Source organism: Talpa europaea (assembly GCF_964194135.1).
Source record: "Talpa europaea genome assembly, chromosome: 1".
Classification (NCBI taxonomy): Eukaryota; Metazoa; Chordata; class Mammalia; order Eulipotyphla; family Talpidae; genus Talpa; species Talpa europaea.
Window position 1 is genome coordinate 73,836,555 of NC_140073.1, and position 17,954 is coordinate 73,854,508.

The 17,954-nt window shown below is 40.7% G+C and overlaps 1 protein-coding gene across 1 annotated transcript in view; it reads left to right on the top strand.

Moving 5' to 3' along the window:
* CCDC93 (CCC complex scaffolding subunit CCDC93) overlaps window positions 1–17,954 on the top strand; it is a gene marked incomplete at its 5' end in the record, with an annotated part of 91,873 nt that overhangs the window by 41,951 nt on the left and 31,968 nt on the right. The window contains 3 exons of the mRNA XM_084246171.1: window positions 17–67; window positions 833–919; window positions 16,736–16,852. Coding sequence (XP_084102297.1) covers window positions 17–67; window positions 833–919; window positions 16,736–16,852 — 255 coding nt within the window. The remainder of the gene's footprint in view (window positions 1–16; window positions 68–832; window positions 920–16,735; window positions 16,853–17,954) is intronic.

Sequence of the window (17,954 nt, forward strand, 5' to 3'; positions counted from 1 at the left end):
CCCATTCCTCTTTTAGCAGCGTATTCAGTCGTTGATGACCACGATGACTGCCATGGCAAGTGAGGAGGTGAGGTGGAGTGGTTGTGGGGGAAAGCGGGGTGGCATTGGGGATGTGGTTTGCCTGCTCAGCTCTTTGGGGCTTCCTCCCAGAAGGACCACCTTCTGAGAGCCTGGTCTTTTCGGCACTAAGTGCTTCCTGTTTCCTAGGGATCTTTCTTGTGGGAAGCTTTTTATAGAGACATAGTACTGCCATCCACAGAATCCTCTGGGGGGAAGACTTGAGGCGCCTGTAGGCGCAGGGTGTCCGTGCTGAGATGCCACCACAGGGTCTCTGGAAGAACCATAGTTCAGTCTTGCCTCTCTATAACCACAGGTCACACCCCATCAGAGGAGCCCTTGTCGTGTTTCCTCCTCACACTCTCTAGGTAGAAAATAGAATGCCAGGTTTATAGTTGCTCTTCGCAGAGTTCAGGGTCCATCGGAAAGGTCTGCCAAGTGCTGTGAAAGAATCATTCCTTTTTAGGACAGAAAAGGCCTTTGAGGTATTTTAGGAGTTCTGAGCTTCCTCTTCCTCTTTCATTTGCACTCTTTTCCCTGAGAAGGCACAGCAAAGTTCCCTGCCAGCTATGTTTACTAATCATCAGGAAGAGAAACCTTGGAATAGAATAGAAAGCATGAAGGATTTTCCATGATACCCAGGCTCTGAGAAGAATCTAGATCTTTCTGATGAATACTTGAACAAAGACCAGGTTATTTTTTCCCTGGAACATGACCTCTTTGGCTCTACCGCTTGGTGTTCAGGTTTGAGCACACACCTTCCCTGTGATTGCAGAGCCGTCTCACCGCCAGCTCCGTGGGCCAGATTGTGGGACTCTGCTCCGCTGAGATCAAGCAAATTGTATCTGAGTACGCGGAGAAGGTACGTGGGGGCCCAGCTGGAGTCTTTCCTGCAGGTAATGCCCCAAGGGTTTGTTTTCTTCCTTTCTACACCCTCCCCTGGCAGTGCTGGAGTCAGATTGTAATTCATCAGCCATATATGCCAAGCTTGGCCATGTACAGTCATCAGCATTTGCCCATTAGCTAAATTAATTTTGTTCTGTAGATCTTATTTTTCTATAAAGAGAAAACCTATCTCTCAAAACAATTATTACATCTGGTAAATTGATGCTTAAGGTGCAGCACAGGCATTTTTCTTTCTCTATCGGGCTTCTTATAACTTGGGCTGTTTGGTGATTGGGCTGAGGAATGAAGCTTTGCCACTTAGGAGATAAACCCAATAGCCCAGCCAAGCCCAGGGCAAGATTTTCTGTTCTGCTTTATTAAAAGAGTATAGAATGAACAAAAGCCAGAAAGTCATATTTCAGCATTAGATTGTTTTCTATCCTAAGAATAGGCAGCAGGACCTTGAATATTTCAGGTGACAGTGATTGATCATTCTGCACATTACTAATTCTGGCCTGGCTGAGATGCAGTATCGGTGAAATCAGATTTACAGGGCATTGTTTCATCTCCTCCCAGCCATACTCATTCTGCCCTTCTGAAACGCTGGTGACTCTTGCAGCCTGCAGTTCTGCTTTCCTTGTCTCAGAAGCCTTAATGGTGTTAGCCTGCTCCAACCCTCTGTCAGTACTCTTCTGAATACTACTCTGAATCTACATAGTGTAGTTGAGGAAGGGATGTCCTGTAAACAAGGAAATCTACTTATGAACACAGTAGGGGGTTGTCTCTCACCACAATGGCCTTCTAAGCATTACAGTGAGAGAATGGCTCAGACTGTCTGGGGGTGGCGCTCTCTTGTTTCCCGCCCCTCCCCCAGTCAGTGCTTCTTAATATGTGCTTGCAAATACAACTTTCATAGGATCCAAAGTATCTCTGTTTCCATGTGCCATCTAGAAAAGGTGTGACAGTGGTCAAAGTGTCAACTGAGATTTGACCAGAGAAGGATTCAGATTATCCTAAAAGTACAAATAAACTAAAGACTTGAAGATGTCGTTTTGGTGCAGTGATTAATTCACTTTCCTCAGAAGAAAGTGTGTTTGTTTGCTGTCAGCACATGCACCTGAGTGGCAAGAGTGAGCATCTATACCTGCCCTTATGTTGCCACACATAGCATTGCTGAGTTGGGTTTTTGGAAAAAGGCACACTCACTGCTATTTCTAGAGACCTTGATTTTTTATTTTCATACTTGCCCAGTGCAAGCAGATAAGAGGGAGAGCAAGTGAGTAGACCCTCCTGTGGCTGGTAACACCCTCTCCTTCCCAGGTCTCTGCTTGTCTGGGAGTCCTGATGCTTACCTGTGTCCCCCAGTTAGCACTGTATTGTCCTGTTTCTCCCGGGGCTCATCCCCTGGACTTTCCTTCTCACCACTGTGAGAATGACGCATTCTTCACTGTAGAATGACTCAGTCTTCAGTGACGCATTCTTGTATTCTTTATCTTGGACTGTTCTCTGCTTACATTCTATTCTGCCCAAAAAGAGTAAAATTATTAATAGAAGTATTTTTGGACAGATCTTTTTCCAAGGACATATATAATTAAACTTCTCAGGGAGAATTTAGGTCAAGAGTTCATTGTGCATTAAGTAGATCATATAATATTAACGATGATGATTTTTTTAATTAAATTGCCTTTAATCCTACTGCCATATTGTGATTATTTCACATTTGCATATTATCCCCCCAGTGTTTCTCTCCAGATACCTGGATCTGTACCTAGTTGTAATCATCACGTATGTATAAAAGGCAGAACAGTGTAAGGAACAGCACAGCATTATGGACTCTTATCTTGATTCATATCTGTCTCTCCTACCCTCCCACTTGTGTGACTTGGCCAATTTAGTTAACCTTTCTTTGCCCTGGTGTCTTTATCTATAAAATGGGAATGATATTGCTTTCCTGGCAGGATGTTGTGAAGTAAAGCAGTCCCTGGCACGTTACAGCTGTTCACCAATGGTCTCCTTCATTTATGTTTTATAGTTTGCGGTTTTTTTCTTGTCACATCAAACTCCCAGCATTTTCCATGTTTCTAGCCTCCACAATTATTTTAATGCTAGATAATCCATGTCTTAATACAGCACAATTCATTAACTATTCTCCTAATGTAAGGCTTCTATGTTGTTTGTTTGCCATTGTAGATGACATTATCACAAAATCCGAGTAGTTTCTACTAAAAGCTTCCATAAGCATTGATCATAAGGCTGGGACTTCTCTGTGTTGCTTTGAAAATAAGTTGTAATAATATAAGACATGCTTATTGATATGGGTGTGGTCCCAACATTTCCAGCTCTGACTGTTCTTGTATCTCCCTTGCAACCTTAGTAACTATAAAGTGGCACCTCTTTGGACCACAAGGTTCCTTGTTTTTGTTTGTTCTTTCTGGTTCTTCTATATGACCCATCAGTTAGTTATAGCCTTTGCTTACCTTTTGAATATCTCTTTTTCTTATAAATTTGAATAGAGTCTCTTTTCTAGATTTAAGTATTTTGTCACTATAATGCAAAATATTGCCTAGGTTATTCTTTTAGTTTTGGATTGCTTTTTATTATATGCAAGTGATTTAATCCCTAAATTGGTCAATCTTTTTCTTCGTTAATTGTTTTCAAATGATAAGAGTCATCATTTTTCCATGCATCTGATAAATAATCCATTACATTTCAGTATACCTCTTATTACTGATGTCTGATTCCTTAACCTATGTAGAGTTCAGTTTTATTTAATCTAAAATGTGGATCTGCCCCAGTGTTCCTACTCCTATCCACTTACCCTAATATCATTTATCACATAATTTTTTATACTCATTTGGAGATACTGTATTTGTGTTTTATGTCAGATTTAAGTTGTAGACTAACTCCTTGCTTTATTGGTTTATGCTTCTATTTTATGTAGGTTCCATGATAAAGTTTTGTTTTTTTTGTTCTTGTTTGCTTTATTTACTTACTTGCTACTATTTTATCAATATCCTCCAGCCACACACCACTAAGATCAAGTTGGATTGTTTCTGCTTGTAGGGGAGATCACACACCAGTGGGGAACCTATCACAAAAAAAAAAAAAAAAAATGATTCTAGTATGTGTTAGGTGATTTGGAGGAAGGTTCAAGGAAGTGGGGCTTTGGTCTTTGTTGGATTCTTTTAAGGATGGTCAGTTCCATAAATGGGTATCTAAATAAGCCCTTTCAACAACAGGAGAATGACTCACAGGTAAAATTGTGTTCACATTAGCCAGTATAGGGGATGTCTGGGATTTGCACAATGTTTAGGTTTTTGTGCATGTTCAGACATTAGAGTGACCATGTACTTGCCTTGATCTTATGATCTTGTCATGTGAGATCTTAAAATTCATGGTGTTCATGTTTAACACCAAGGGCAAGTATGAGAGCATGCCAGCTTCCAGCAAAATCATGGTCTTACTGAGAATACCAGGTTAATGCTCGCTCAGGTGCTAGGTGCTGCTTTCCTCTTTCTCTATTTGCTTTTGTATTTACTTAACTATTACTACATAACAATATTACCACAAATGTGGTTGCTTAAAACAAATGCAATTTTATTATCTCATGGTTTCTGTACCTCAGCCATATGGCAGAGCATAGCATGGTCCTTTGTTTGTCTCCACAAAGTTGCAGTGGGGGTACTGGCCAGAGCTGCAGTCCCATTTGAGATTCTAGTGGGGAAGGATCCACTTCTAAGCTCGTGTGGTTGTTGACAGTGTTCAGTTCCTAGACGCTTGTGGGCTGAGTTCACTTCCTGCTGGCTGTCAACTTACTTGTGGGTCTCCTCAAATTGCTGCTTGTTTCATCAAAGCCAGCAGGGAGGGCACCTCCTCGCAAGACAGAGATTACTACAGTTTTTTGTAACATAAATGCATACCTGGGTCACACACATTCCATCTTCTTTGCTGTGTTATCTTGGTTGGAAGCAAGACGCAGGTCCCACCCCCATCCTAGCAGAGAGATTTCACAACTACCTGACCACCAGCAGTGGAGATCAGGGGGCCATGTAGGGGTTGTCCACCATAATGTGGTTTTTCTCTTTAATCTTATTACCATAAATTGGGCCAAAATCAAGTATAGGCATTTCCTTTGAAGCCCATGTGCTGCCTTCAGGGTATTAGTAATGAAACCCTTGAAACTAAAGATAGGATTGAGGAATACCCAGGAGGGAAGCCATCAATGGTCCTTGAAAGAAACCCAGTTGGGCTGAGATGAGAACTGGTTTTTGCTTAAGGAAGAAAAGGAACAAGAAATATTTGGAGGGCCTCCCCTGGTAGCGCAGCAGTTGAATGCTGGACTGTGAAGCTGCCCGCAGCCTCTGCAGCACTGGTTCGATTCCCTGCCACCAGTAAGAGTCCCACATGGCGTGACAGACCTCTCCTGCCGCCCCGCTGCTCCCCTCAGCAGTGTATTTTGTCAGTCTGCCTATTCTATTCCCGTCTCTGGCCCTGGTGAATTCTCTCACCCTCCTGCGCTTCTGACTGTACCCAGTGCTTGTATAAATAAATAAATCTTAAAAAAAAAAAAAAAAGAAAAAAAGAAACATTTGGAGGATGAAAATTAATTTTATGACCAAGGAATGAATAAAACAGCCTGCCTGGTGCCAGTTACGAAGATCAACAGGCATTGGAATATAAAATGAAAAGTAAAAAACATGAACAGGCTTTTCTTTCATTTATAAAGTTCACAGATTCTTTTTACAGTGTAGCATGATAAATAATCCATGTATAAATCTCTGAGATATGTGACTCAATTTAATATGGTTCCTGTAAAGCAGCAGGAAAGAGGAATGGGAAGAAGGTTCTGAATAAATAATTCATGAATGTCAGTAGGCTCTGGGCCAAGGAGCACCATCTTCCTTCATTTCCAAGGGTGATACCCTTCCCAGAATGGGCTAGGTGAGGCACCTCTGATTTTTGGTGTTGATCACATAATATGCACACTTCATCTTAGCACTCATTTTTCAGAGAAGAGGAGTCTGTTACTGTGGTTTGCAGTAAAGTCAGCTTAAAATTTTTAGCCTGGGCCTCCCTGGTGGCACAAGCAGTTGAGCGCAGCGCTTTGAAGCTGTCCGCAGCATCTGCAGTGCTGGTTCGATCCCCGCCGGCCTGGGAGCACATGGCAAACAGACCTCTCCTGTCTCACCCACTGCTCCCCTCAGCAGTGTATTTCAGTCCTTTTGCTTGTTCTGTTCCCTGCTCTGTATCTGGTGAATCCTCTCATCCTCCTGTTCATCTGGCCTGTACCCAGGTTCTTGTGTAAATAAAATAAATCTTTAAAAAAAAAAAAAATTTTAGCCTGACTATCCAAAAACTACTTCTCTACTCAGCTTCACTAACGTGAGCCAGAGAAAGGGAAGGAAACCTGGACCAGGGAAGGTGCAGGGTCCCTAGAAGGCCAGGAGGGGACTCTCCGTGAAACCACAGATTAACCAGCCATGTACCATTTTCACCACTGTAATACTCATCTGCCAACTAAGTCATTCCTCAGTCAATAACTCCTTGATACAGGGTCCTAGAATATTTTGTAGATCTGGAGGCACAAATCTGTTTTGGGGAATCAAAAGCATCTACCCTTTTATATCACTATTTAATTCTCAAGGGAATGTGCTGCCACTTTGTTCATCACCATCTGCCTTCCTCCATTATTACTCTGTCTAATCTGCAGTTCAGTCTGTTTATTACTTGGTTTACTCTGTTTCAGACTTGGTTTACTCTTCTCTGTAACTGTAGAGCCTCACCAAGCGCCTGGCACTGTTGGTTCTTGTTAAATAAACATGGGAGATCATACCCATTTTGCAGATGAAGATAATGAGGATCAGAGGGATTCAGTAACTTGTCCATTACCGCCTAGAACTAATAACTTCTAGGTTTGCCTACAGGACTGTTTGACTCTGAAACCTGTTACCTTGGCGAGGTAGCACATCCTTGGTGGGCAGCAGGGACAGCCTTCTTTGCCATCCCGGCGTCTGTCTTCCAGGCTGTGCAGCGACAGGGCCTTTCTAGGCTCTCCTGCCATCTGTCAGCTACCATCTGACACATGTTGGGAACTAACAACAGAAATAAGTAAACATGAAAATGGTGTAGCTCAGGCAGTCACACACAATCACACCTAAGCTGTTGAAAGCTATGCAAGTTTCTATTAGGAGTGTAAAAGTGATTTTTCATATCACTGGAAGTCACCACATTAAAATGTTCTCATCCATCTTTCTAGGTTGTAACATCCTTGCCAGAAAACTGTCAACATCTTGATCTTATTTCCATAGTGATAAATTTTGAGTCATCAGGGAAGGAATTATTTGTGGAAAGGGAAGGGAAATTTTTTTTCCATAATAGGTTTTGGAAATTTTCCTGTCCAGCAATTAAGAAATTCTGGCACCATTGCTTTTGACCTTTTGATTCTGAGAACTATTTTCTGGCAATTAATCAGAAGCCTATACTTGATCTTGAAATTATATCCTTCAAGAACACCTGGGTAATGTAATTAGATAATAGAGTTTGGGTGTGACCACAGGGAGGTAAGGGCCAGAGTATGGTCAGGGATGCACATATGAAAGGCACAGACAAAAGAAAGACTTCTCTAGAGAATTCAGACAACCACATTTGATTATAGCAGGTTTTGTTCCATTTATCATGACAATTTTTACTCCACGTTACTATTCAGGAAGCAAAGAAAACTGCCTCTTCAGTTCCATTGCTTACTAACCTGCACAGTGTGCTTTAAAGGAATCTTTTGGTACAAGTGATAGAAATTCTGCCCAAAATGGTGGAAGGGAACTTTTATCAGCTCATAACAGAGTAGGTTAGGGGATGTCCTTGAATGCACAGGTCCAGGAAACTCAAATAGCCTCATCACATCTCTTTGTCCTTGGTCTCTTTTATCCCTCTGTTTTTGCCTTAGAGGCCCACCACAGACTCCAAGTCTCACAGCACCTTTCCCACATCTGTGTTTGGCCTGACTCAGGTCCGATGCTTCCATGATCCAATTGTTCTGGCCTGGAGCTGACAACCTTCTGATTGGCAGTTCCTCTGGGATGAGAAAGGGTGGGAAATTCGAAGGAATTGCTGTTATAAAACCAAAGGATGCCTCTCATACATGAAGCCTAACACCTCCATAAGGCATTTAGAGTAGGCCTTCAGGAAGTTCTTCTAGCTGAATTGGTTGGAATTGACTGTTAAGAATCAATAGATCATCTGCTCTCTTGAGGTAGATGCCTCATTGTTGTATTTCTCTTCACTGGTTTTGTAGTTCCAATTAGTGTTATGGAACCTTCTCAAACATTTACAAAGAAAATTGGTTATAACCTTGGAGGTATTTTAAATCATCCATTTGGTTTCTTTTCTGCTAGACAACTGACAGAATTGCCTCAATAGATGGAATTCCTTCTTTTTACTGTGACCCGCATAGTGTCAGATGTATGGGACAGGGATTAAATGTGAGTAAAGCATTCATGCTGCTCTGAGGAGCTCTTAGAATCTAAGTGAGTTGACCTGTAAAAATTACAGAGTAATTTAATTTTAATTTCAAGTGGATGCAAGTTGCTACTTGGTTTGTCTTGCATTTGAAATGTCAGTATCTGCCCAAAGAAAGTGGTTGGCCTAGTTGATAATGATTTTTTTTTTTCCTGTTAGTAATTAAGCTGAATGGATAGCTTTTAAAAATTCTTCCCAGGTAAGGTGCAATAGAAAAGAAGGGTGCAAGCAGGCTGGGGACAAAGTGAAGACACCACATCCCAGGGACCTGGCTGGGTTGGGTCATGGGAAGCTTAGCAGCCAGGAGACCCTGACTGCTTTGTCAGAGACTCAAGCCTGAGCTGGGACCAGTGTGATTTCTATAAGCTTAAATATGTATGTCTCTAATCCCACCATCTGGTCCCACCTTCCCCAAAACAATATTTACCATTTTTCAGCAATGGGTGTGGAATTGGGGAAGAGTATAGGATGAGTTGCCCTATTGGGAACCTCTTACTGTGCTCACCTATAGAAAAACCCAGGATGGCATCAGTAGGGGTAAAGGTATGGGGTGCATTTTTATACTACTTCCTTCTAGACTTCATTTCTTCACGTAAGGCCATAGGATTTATACGCCATACCCTGAATCAGCAATTTTCTGGAGAGGATTGCTCTGTAGCAATCTTCTCTGTAGCCCTATTGCCTAATGCATAAGAAATGCTCAGTGGAGGCAGATGGATGACTGAAGACTCTGGAAACTTACCCAATAGCCGTAAAAAATGACTTCTCTTGTGCCTCCCTGGTGGCGCAGTGGGTTGAGCGCAGCGCTGTGAAGCTGTCCACCGCCTCTGCAGCATGGGTTATAGATTCCCTGCTAGCCAGGGAGATTCCCACATGGTGCAGTAGACCTCTCCTGTCGCGCCCGCTGTTCCCCTCAGCAAAATATTTCAGTTCGCCTGCCTGTTCTACTCCCCGCTCTGTCTCTGGTGAATCCTCTCACCCTCCCACGCCCCACGGCCTGTGCCCCAATTCTTGTATAAAAAATAAATCTTTTTTAAAAAAATGACTTCTCTTCCTCAGATGGGCTCTTGTTGATATGTGAATCAACTTCTGCATATCTCCTTCCTAGCACTGCTAAGGGTGCACTATTTCATTAGGAGAATATTTAATGAATTGTGCTATATTAACACATGGATTATCTAGCATGTTTTCTGTGAGCAAGGGCTGGGGTAACTATATATCCCCAGTGCCTAACATAATGGGGTTTTCATAAGCATTTGTTGAAGGAAGGAAAGGAGGGAAAAGGAGGAACAAGAAGAGCCTTCAAAACGCTCTTCCTCTCTCTGGCACAATTTAGGCTTGAATAGAAAGTGGAGGGAGGATACAACACCCTTGTTTATAAAGGAGTTGGTTTTAAGTGGCAAGACTGTGAAGGTCCAGGGTTAAGTTCTATTTTCATCTACTTCCCCAGTAGCAGTTACTGTGTCCCACACTTCATTGGGTCTGAGTAAAGGTTATTTGAACTACACAAAGCTGTGGAGAGAGATTTAAAACTGCAGTCAGAATTTAGAGATTAAGGTAGTCTGTAAGTCTGAGAATGATGATAAATATTCTTGCATTTCCAAATTGCATCAAGACTTTAAATTATTGGCAACTAAGTTATGCAGTACACAATAATCAACAGGGTAGAGAATGGAATTGACTAATGAATTGTGAGCCTGTGTCAGACCACACAGCACAGCCTACATCGTCCAGGGTCTCTATCAATTTGGATAAAGACAAAAATTAGCTTTATTAGATTTGAATATCATTTGCCACTAGAAAAGAAAAGGTGAAGTCAATGTTCAAATTTATGAGCCCTAACATAAATTCATTTTTTTAAGCAATGAAAATGTGAACTACTTATTTACTTTCAGAAAAATGAGTTGTACCAGTTCAGAGACAGGTTAAGTTGCCAGCTGACCTGACAGTTCATAGAGATAAAAGTGGGAGACTTTGGTTTTTTGTTCACACCTCCTAAACATTAAGTACATATCGGGCAGGGCTTTCTTGAGATGCACAACTGTCCCTTAGACTCAACAAGGTTTCATGAATATGGGTTTTTGAAATTCACGGAATTTCAGTGAAATTCATGATTTTATTCTTGACAGTGGAAGTCAAGAATAAAAGAATATTTATCTGGTTTAATTAATCCAAGTAGAGTATAGATGAGGAGAAGTGGGTGAGCCTGTCCTGTCTACTGTGCTCGAACTCCACTGGGAATACTCGAAGGGCTCCTTATGAGCTGCATGTATCTAGAAGTTAACAGCCAGTACGGAGAAAAACACTGACATCTTGTTACAGAAAAGAAGAGGAAAGAGCTGCAAATGCTTCTAGATAAGATCAATCAAACTGTTATGTGAAGGAATGATAAAGCTTAATCTCTGTTGTCTTGGAGTGTAATGAGCAACGTGTATGTTTGAGTCTTGTCAGGTCTTATTCTACTGTTTGGTCATGCTTTTGCTCATGACACTTTGACTGTGTGTGTTTTGATTTTTGACTGTGAGCTTGTATTCTTTTGAAATGTATGTATAGGAATTCTTTAAGGCCTAGAGTTCGGTTCTTCTACATACAATTTGCTTTGGCTTCTGCCAAAGTTCACTGACTCCTCAATCTAGGTCCATTGTATACAATGGACTTATAGTTTTATGGACCATCCAGATAGTGTGTGGATTTAGATCACGGAAGTGCATGAGGATCAATCTGTTGTTACAAAATCTCATTGCAGATTTTTCCTTCTCACAGCTGTGTCAAGGATTTATGCAAAGCAGTTGTTGGATTGTAAAATTCAAAGCTTGAGAGCACCCAGTCCTGGCCAATATTCTTAAAAATAAAAGCTGACTGTAGTGTGTACTCATATTTTCCTGGATTCCTACTTTTCACTTTTAACCTTCCAGCCTTTTTTAGCATTCTTAGTGGCTCATAGGGTTTTTTCAACATTTAAAAATATGTATGTACTTTTATCTTGTTTGTTTGCTTGTTGTCAGTGGGGTAGTTCATCAAGATGCCAGAAACTGAAGTCAGTCTGTTCAGTTCTGGCATTCTCCTGAACCAGGCATCCTTTATGTTTGACAGCTTAGTGACTATATTTGGGAGGGGGTGAGTTGGAATAGGTTCCAATACTGGGAAGAAGATTGCTATGTAGATAACCTTTTGGGTCTCTTTCATTATAAAAGTATATAGTTATAGCCAAAGTGTAATCATTTTTTGTTTCTCTTAGGAATTTACTATTTTGCACCAGAATAATGTTTTAGAGTGACATTTAAATCGGATTCCCCTAAGAATAGAAGTTGCAAATATCTGTCAGATGTTAGAAAACATTAAATCTGCACTAGAAGTCATCTTAATCCACACTGTGGTTTTGAAAGCACGTTTTTAATCTGAAATTGTTGGACAAAATTAGATTGGTACTTAAGCCCTTGCTCCAGTGTAAACACAAATGAAATATTTGTAGATGGTTGGCATTCTTTGAGAGATGTACTTTTCAAGTAGAAATCAAGCTAAAATACCCTGAAGATTTATATTTTTTTCTGTCAAAGTTTTAATATAAAGCCTCCTCTTCTCCATTTTCCATCTGCCCAACCTCTGTCTTACCCTCAAGATCCAACTTGGTCATCTTCAATTCTCTCCCCACTGTGACTGTCAGTGAACAGAGTATCAAATGAGCCATACTGTTTTAAAGACCTGTTTCCACCTCATCTGCCCATTATTCATGGCTTTGAGGATTGTGTTTGAAGGAAATGAAAATTTTAGGTTATTTAATAAAACAGAACAATTAGCTTTCTGTTGAATAGGTTAAGAACTCATTTCAGTTCAGCTCCAGAATAAATAATTTTATCTGTACAAAGTAGCTTCTCATGTTAAAAAAAAAAAAAAGGTTATGTAACACCATTCTAGACTCAGACAAATAGAAGAAATATATACACACACACACACACACACACACTATGGGCCTGTTCATATACATATTGGTCATTTTAAAGAATTGGACTGGAGAAATGGCAAATATAGAAATGACACTTAGAATCCTGGTATTATTGTACATTACTTTGCAGGTGCAAATTTAAGGGACTCCACAAAGCAATGAGATTGCTACCTAGCAATAAAAGAAAGGATTTTGAAAGCTCACATTTGCTTGGAATATATACCATTATACAGATATAAGAGTAAATATAGAGATGTCAAGATTCTTCCTGTGCACTTCGAGCATTTTCTCTCTGTATGGTGCTCTGAATCAGCTGTCTAGTGTAAAGATGGAATGAGAAAGAACTTTCCCCTCTCAATGTTATATAGTTGATGGGTATGTCCACTCCAGTGTTAATGAGGCTGTCCCAATCAATTAATAATTCCCAAGTGAGCCAGGCTCCTTAAAGTAGTGTTCTCACAATTTTTAGGTTCAGCTCTTCTGCACTGTTGGTGGGAGTGCAAACTGGTCCAACCACTATGGAGAGCTGTGTGGAGATTTCTGGACCTACTAAACATAGAGCTTCCATATGATCCAGCAATTCCACTCCTAGGTCTTTACCCAAAGGACACAGAAACATCCATTCCAAAGAACACCTGCACCCCTATGGTTATAGCAGCTCTATTTATAATAGCTAAGCTTTGGAAACAGCCCAAATGTCCAAAAATAGATGACTGGATCAAGAAGATGTGGTACATATATACCATGGAATATTACTCAGCATTCAAAAAAGATAAACACATGCAATTTGAAGGAACATGGATGGCGCTGGAAGGGATCATGCTCAGCGAAATAAGCCAGAAAGAAAAAGAAAAATACCAGATGGTCTCACTCATAGCAGGAATCTAGAAAACTTAAATAAGGGACCAGGAAAATGAATAACTGTAAAAAAGTGAAAATCAAAATCAACAAAAAACTATGAACCAGAGACACTTTTTGGGGGGTGGGGGACAGGAGGGGAGGGATTGGGTCAGAATGGGGGGGTGGCAATTGTATGGGGAATATAAAAATAAAATTTATTATTTAAAAAAAAAATTTAGGTTCAGGACCCTTTGCAAGCTGTTAAAATTATTGAGCTCCCAAAAGTTTGTGTATTGATCATTTACAAATAACAAAAGTACATTATTTATTAACATCAGATCAGTGATAGCATATGTGACATCTGGAATTTTCACTTTTAAAGAGGAAAAAAATGATATCCTAATATTATGAAAAGAAATTTGATACTAGGGCCTCCCTGGTGGCACAGGGGGTTAAGACACAACCTGTGAAGCTATTCGCAGCCACTGCAGCACGAGTTCGATCCCCGGCCTGCCAGGGAGCTATATCCACATGGCACAGCAAACCTCTCCTGACTCACCTACTGCTCCCCTTAGCAGTGTACCTCAGTCAGTCTGCCTGTTCTGTTCCCCACTCAGTCTCTGGTGAATCCTCTCACTTCCCTGCACCTCTGACCTGTACTCCAGCTCTTGTATGCATAAATAAATAAATTAAAAAAAAAGAAATTTGACACCAAGAACCCCTGAAAAATCTTGATTGACCATGTGGCAAAAAATTTTAATTGAGAGAGAGAGGTTGAGAAATATTAGGAATGAGAAAGAGATAAACTGCCAGCCTGAAATTTCTATTTCCAGATAGCGAGATAGCTATTGGCTTTCCTACAAGTAGAAATCAAGTGATGAAGTTGAAAGTCATAGTTTTAAAACAAAGTCAGGTATGCTTATTATACTGATAGGAGGTTGTAGATGCTGGGTGTAAATGCAGTTTTCATTGTCTTGGGACCTCGGCCTTAAAAGCAGCTAAATCCGTAAAAACAACCTGCTAAGAGTTGGAGACATCACCCAACCCAAACCAAAGATTCTGGAACAAACCTGAATGAGTGTGCGCTTACCCTCAAAAGTTGGAGGAAGTCTGGGAAGTGAGAGAGACAGGGATTCCCTGGTGTATGTTGCCCATATGCAACTGGGAGAGGCTGGGGACTCAAATGATCCTGGCAGCAAACAGAGACATAATAAGGAGGTAGTTCTAGTGACTGGGGAGTTGATTGTGTTTAGAAAGCAGTAAGTCATGAGATAGAAAATTTATGTAATTCTGCTCTAAAATAAAATGCTCTGAGGATATGCCAGTAACACTTTGGAAATCAGTGTCAAGGAATCTCAAATTAAATGTTAAAACACAAATCTAAAAGTAGGTATATGAAAATAGTTGCTAAATGTATAGCAGACAGTAGTGGCCAAATAATACAGTTTGGGTTGGTGCCATCAGAGTTAAGGAAATATAATTAATTACAATTCTGTTTCTGACAAGTGATTTGAAAATCTAAAGGGAGTGATCTTTCCCTTTCTCCTTTTTTCATACTCTCATAGGATTTTTGGTTTCCCTGACTTCAAATTATAAATACATTGTGTCCAAAATTAATTACAAGGAGATACCCACCTGGCTCGGCAGACCCCTCCTGCCTTGCCCGTTGCTCCCCTCAGCAATGTCTTCAGTCCTTCTGCCTGCTCTGCTCCCCGCTCAGTCTCTGGTGAATCCTCTCACCCTCCCACGCCTCTGGCCTGTACCCCAGCTCTTGTATAAATAAATCTTTTTTTAAAAAATCAATTACACTTTTAAAAGTAATTTGAAATCCAAATAAACTTGAATGTGTTGGTTAACTTTTTCATGCCTAGCTGTGTTACAATACCAAATGTTTATTTTTTCTATATTTTTTATGGCCTACCAAGTCCATGGACAGAAGATGATGTCACTTATCATTTTCTGCAGCCACATCCTGCTGGCTATTTCCCACCTCTGGAGTTGTTAAGCAGAAAGAAGTCATCATCTGTTAGTAATGCTGCTGATTTGCTTAGGAGAACCCTTCACCAAAATAAATGATGGCTGTATATTTCAATTTCTCCTCCTCCTCACTTTCCCATTTCTTTCCCTTCTAGGTAAATCTTCCTGGATTTCAAAGCTGTGGTCACTGTGAAAACTTGCAGCAAAAATCAAATACCCAACTAGTTTTTTGCACTTGGGCTTTAAATCAAACATTAGCCTAAAATTAGAATAAGCCAGTAAAAAAGGAAATGTGGTTATAATGGGTATCTGACCAGTTAATCAAGCTATCTATGATCACTAAGATGTATTTTAAGTACACCTATTACAACAGTGTGAACCTTCTTGTTTCTCTTTCTTGAAGTTTCACAAGGGCTCATGAGGCAAATGTTTGTATTCGTCACATACACCAAGCTGCTTCCTTCTTTGTTTGGTTTCTTAGTAATGTTACTACTGCATTACTACTAGGCACTTCACCACCCCATCAAGTAACCTCTCCCTTACTCCCAATTCTGACTATCTATGTCCTCTCCAACCCTTTTCAGTTTCCTCCTCACACAATTTCAGGCATTTCCTACTGGCCTCTTAGCAACTTTTATCCCTCCCAGATATAGCCTCTGTGAGTACCAGAAAAATAGAAATAAGACCTGGTAAAAATGGATGTGGAGAAATACGTTTGGAGGCTGTTGCTTTTTTTCATTGTAAGTACTGTAAATGGTTTTTTAACCATATACTTATAGTACTTGAATGAAAATGAATCAATTCATCATTCTTGATAAGTCTCAAATGGTGATTTTATTTATTTTTTTTAATAAATGTATTTTTTATTGATATAATGTTGATTTACAATGCTAAATATGATTTAGGAGTATAATTCGCATTCACACCTCTTTGGATGTATGTCACCATACCATACCCACCACCAAAAAACCTATAATCTTCCAGCACTGCCCACTGGGTCTCCTCCACTTCCCCCTCCCCTTCCCTTCTGGTAGCCTCAATTCTGCATACAGATTTCTATGGTTAGTTTTGGTATAGTTTGTTTATTTTGTTTCTTTATATTCCACATATAAGTGAAGTCATCCAGTATTTGTCTTTATCCCTATTATTTATTTTGCTTAGCATAAACTCCTTAAATTCCATCCATTTTGTTGCAAATGACTAGATTTTACCTTCAAATGGTGATTTTAAATGATTTTAAATGTTTTTCCTCTGTTTATGAACCTTTCACGGTGCCCTGCTGCCTATATGATATAACCACAGTTACATACCCTCTGCCTCTGAGGGGGATATGGTCTGTTGACAGGGTCAGTGATCATTCTGGCAGAATCTTTTTTTGTACCTGGGTTTTACTCAGGACCCCGTGGCTGCACTGGCATGATTGTCAGTGGCTGCCCAGACTAAGCCAGGTTGATTGTCTTACATGCACCCAGAGGGACTAATTAAATTACTTGGTTTTTCCCTCTCTGTTTTCCACAGCAGTCTGAGCTGTCAACTGAAGAAAGTCCAGAAAAATTAGGAACCTCCCAACTCCATCGACGGAAAGTCCTCTCCTTGAACAAACAGATTCTGCAGAAGACCAAACATCTAGAAGAGGTTGGTGTTTTCTTTCTATAATTTTATTCAATTAAAATGACCATTCTTCAGGACGGGAAAAATTGGGGACAGTGTTAAGAGCTTCATAGTAGAATGGTCAAAGGTGACTTCAGAATAGGGCCTGGGATGCTATGACCCTGGGGCCAATCCATTCACCCGCATTTTTGTAATGCGTTTGTTGGAATACATAGTCATCATTTGTTTACGTATTTTCTGTGGCTGCTTTCAAGTTCCAGTGGCAGAGTTAAGTAGTTGCAGCAGAGACCACATGGCCTATAAAACCTAAAACATTTACTTTCTGGCCCTTTATGGAAGAAGTACCCCAACCTGTTCTAGAAGGTGATCACAGAGCAACAATAGCACTTGTTAATTCACACTGTTTACTGAGACTACTATGTGTAAGACACACAACTAAGCTGTGTGGATGAATACAGAACATGTTATTGATCTCAGCTCTCAGGGATATTAAGGCAGTAGTGTCATACATGTCATCCTTCACTTACCATGTGATAGTGCTTGAAGAAGTGGTCTAGGGAGCTGAGAAAGCGACTGACAGGAAGACCTGACCTTGTGTCACAGAGGACCGCAACTAGAAGAATGAGTAAGCATTGGCTGGGCAGGAAGACTACATGGGCAGCGTGGGTGGGGACTTAGAAAACAATATGCTATCAGACCTGGGAGAGGAACGGTCTTGTCCAATTTCTGCACTGTAGCTGTCGTCATGAGTAAGGGAGCTGGGTAGTAGAGTATTATCAGACAAGGTCACGTTCAGGAGTAAAGGGCATAGGAGGGGGGCCTCCCTGGTGACACAAAGAGTTGTTTGAGTTAAGTCTCAGCACTATGAAGCTATCCACAGCCACTGTGGCACCAGTTCAATTACCGGCCAAGGAGCTACCCACATAATGGAGCAGACCTCTCCTGTCTCCCCCACTGCTCCCCTCAGCAGTGTATTTCAGTAGATCCGCCTGTTCTGTTCCCCACTCTGTCTCTGGTGAATCCTCTCACCCCCCCACATCTCTGGCCTGTACCCCAGCTCTTGTGTGCATAAATAAATAAATCTTTAAAAAAAAAAAAATTTGCAAGGTTTAAGTAAAAGAGTGGC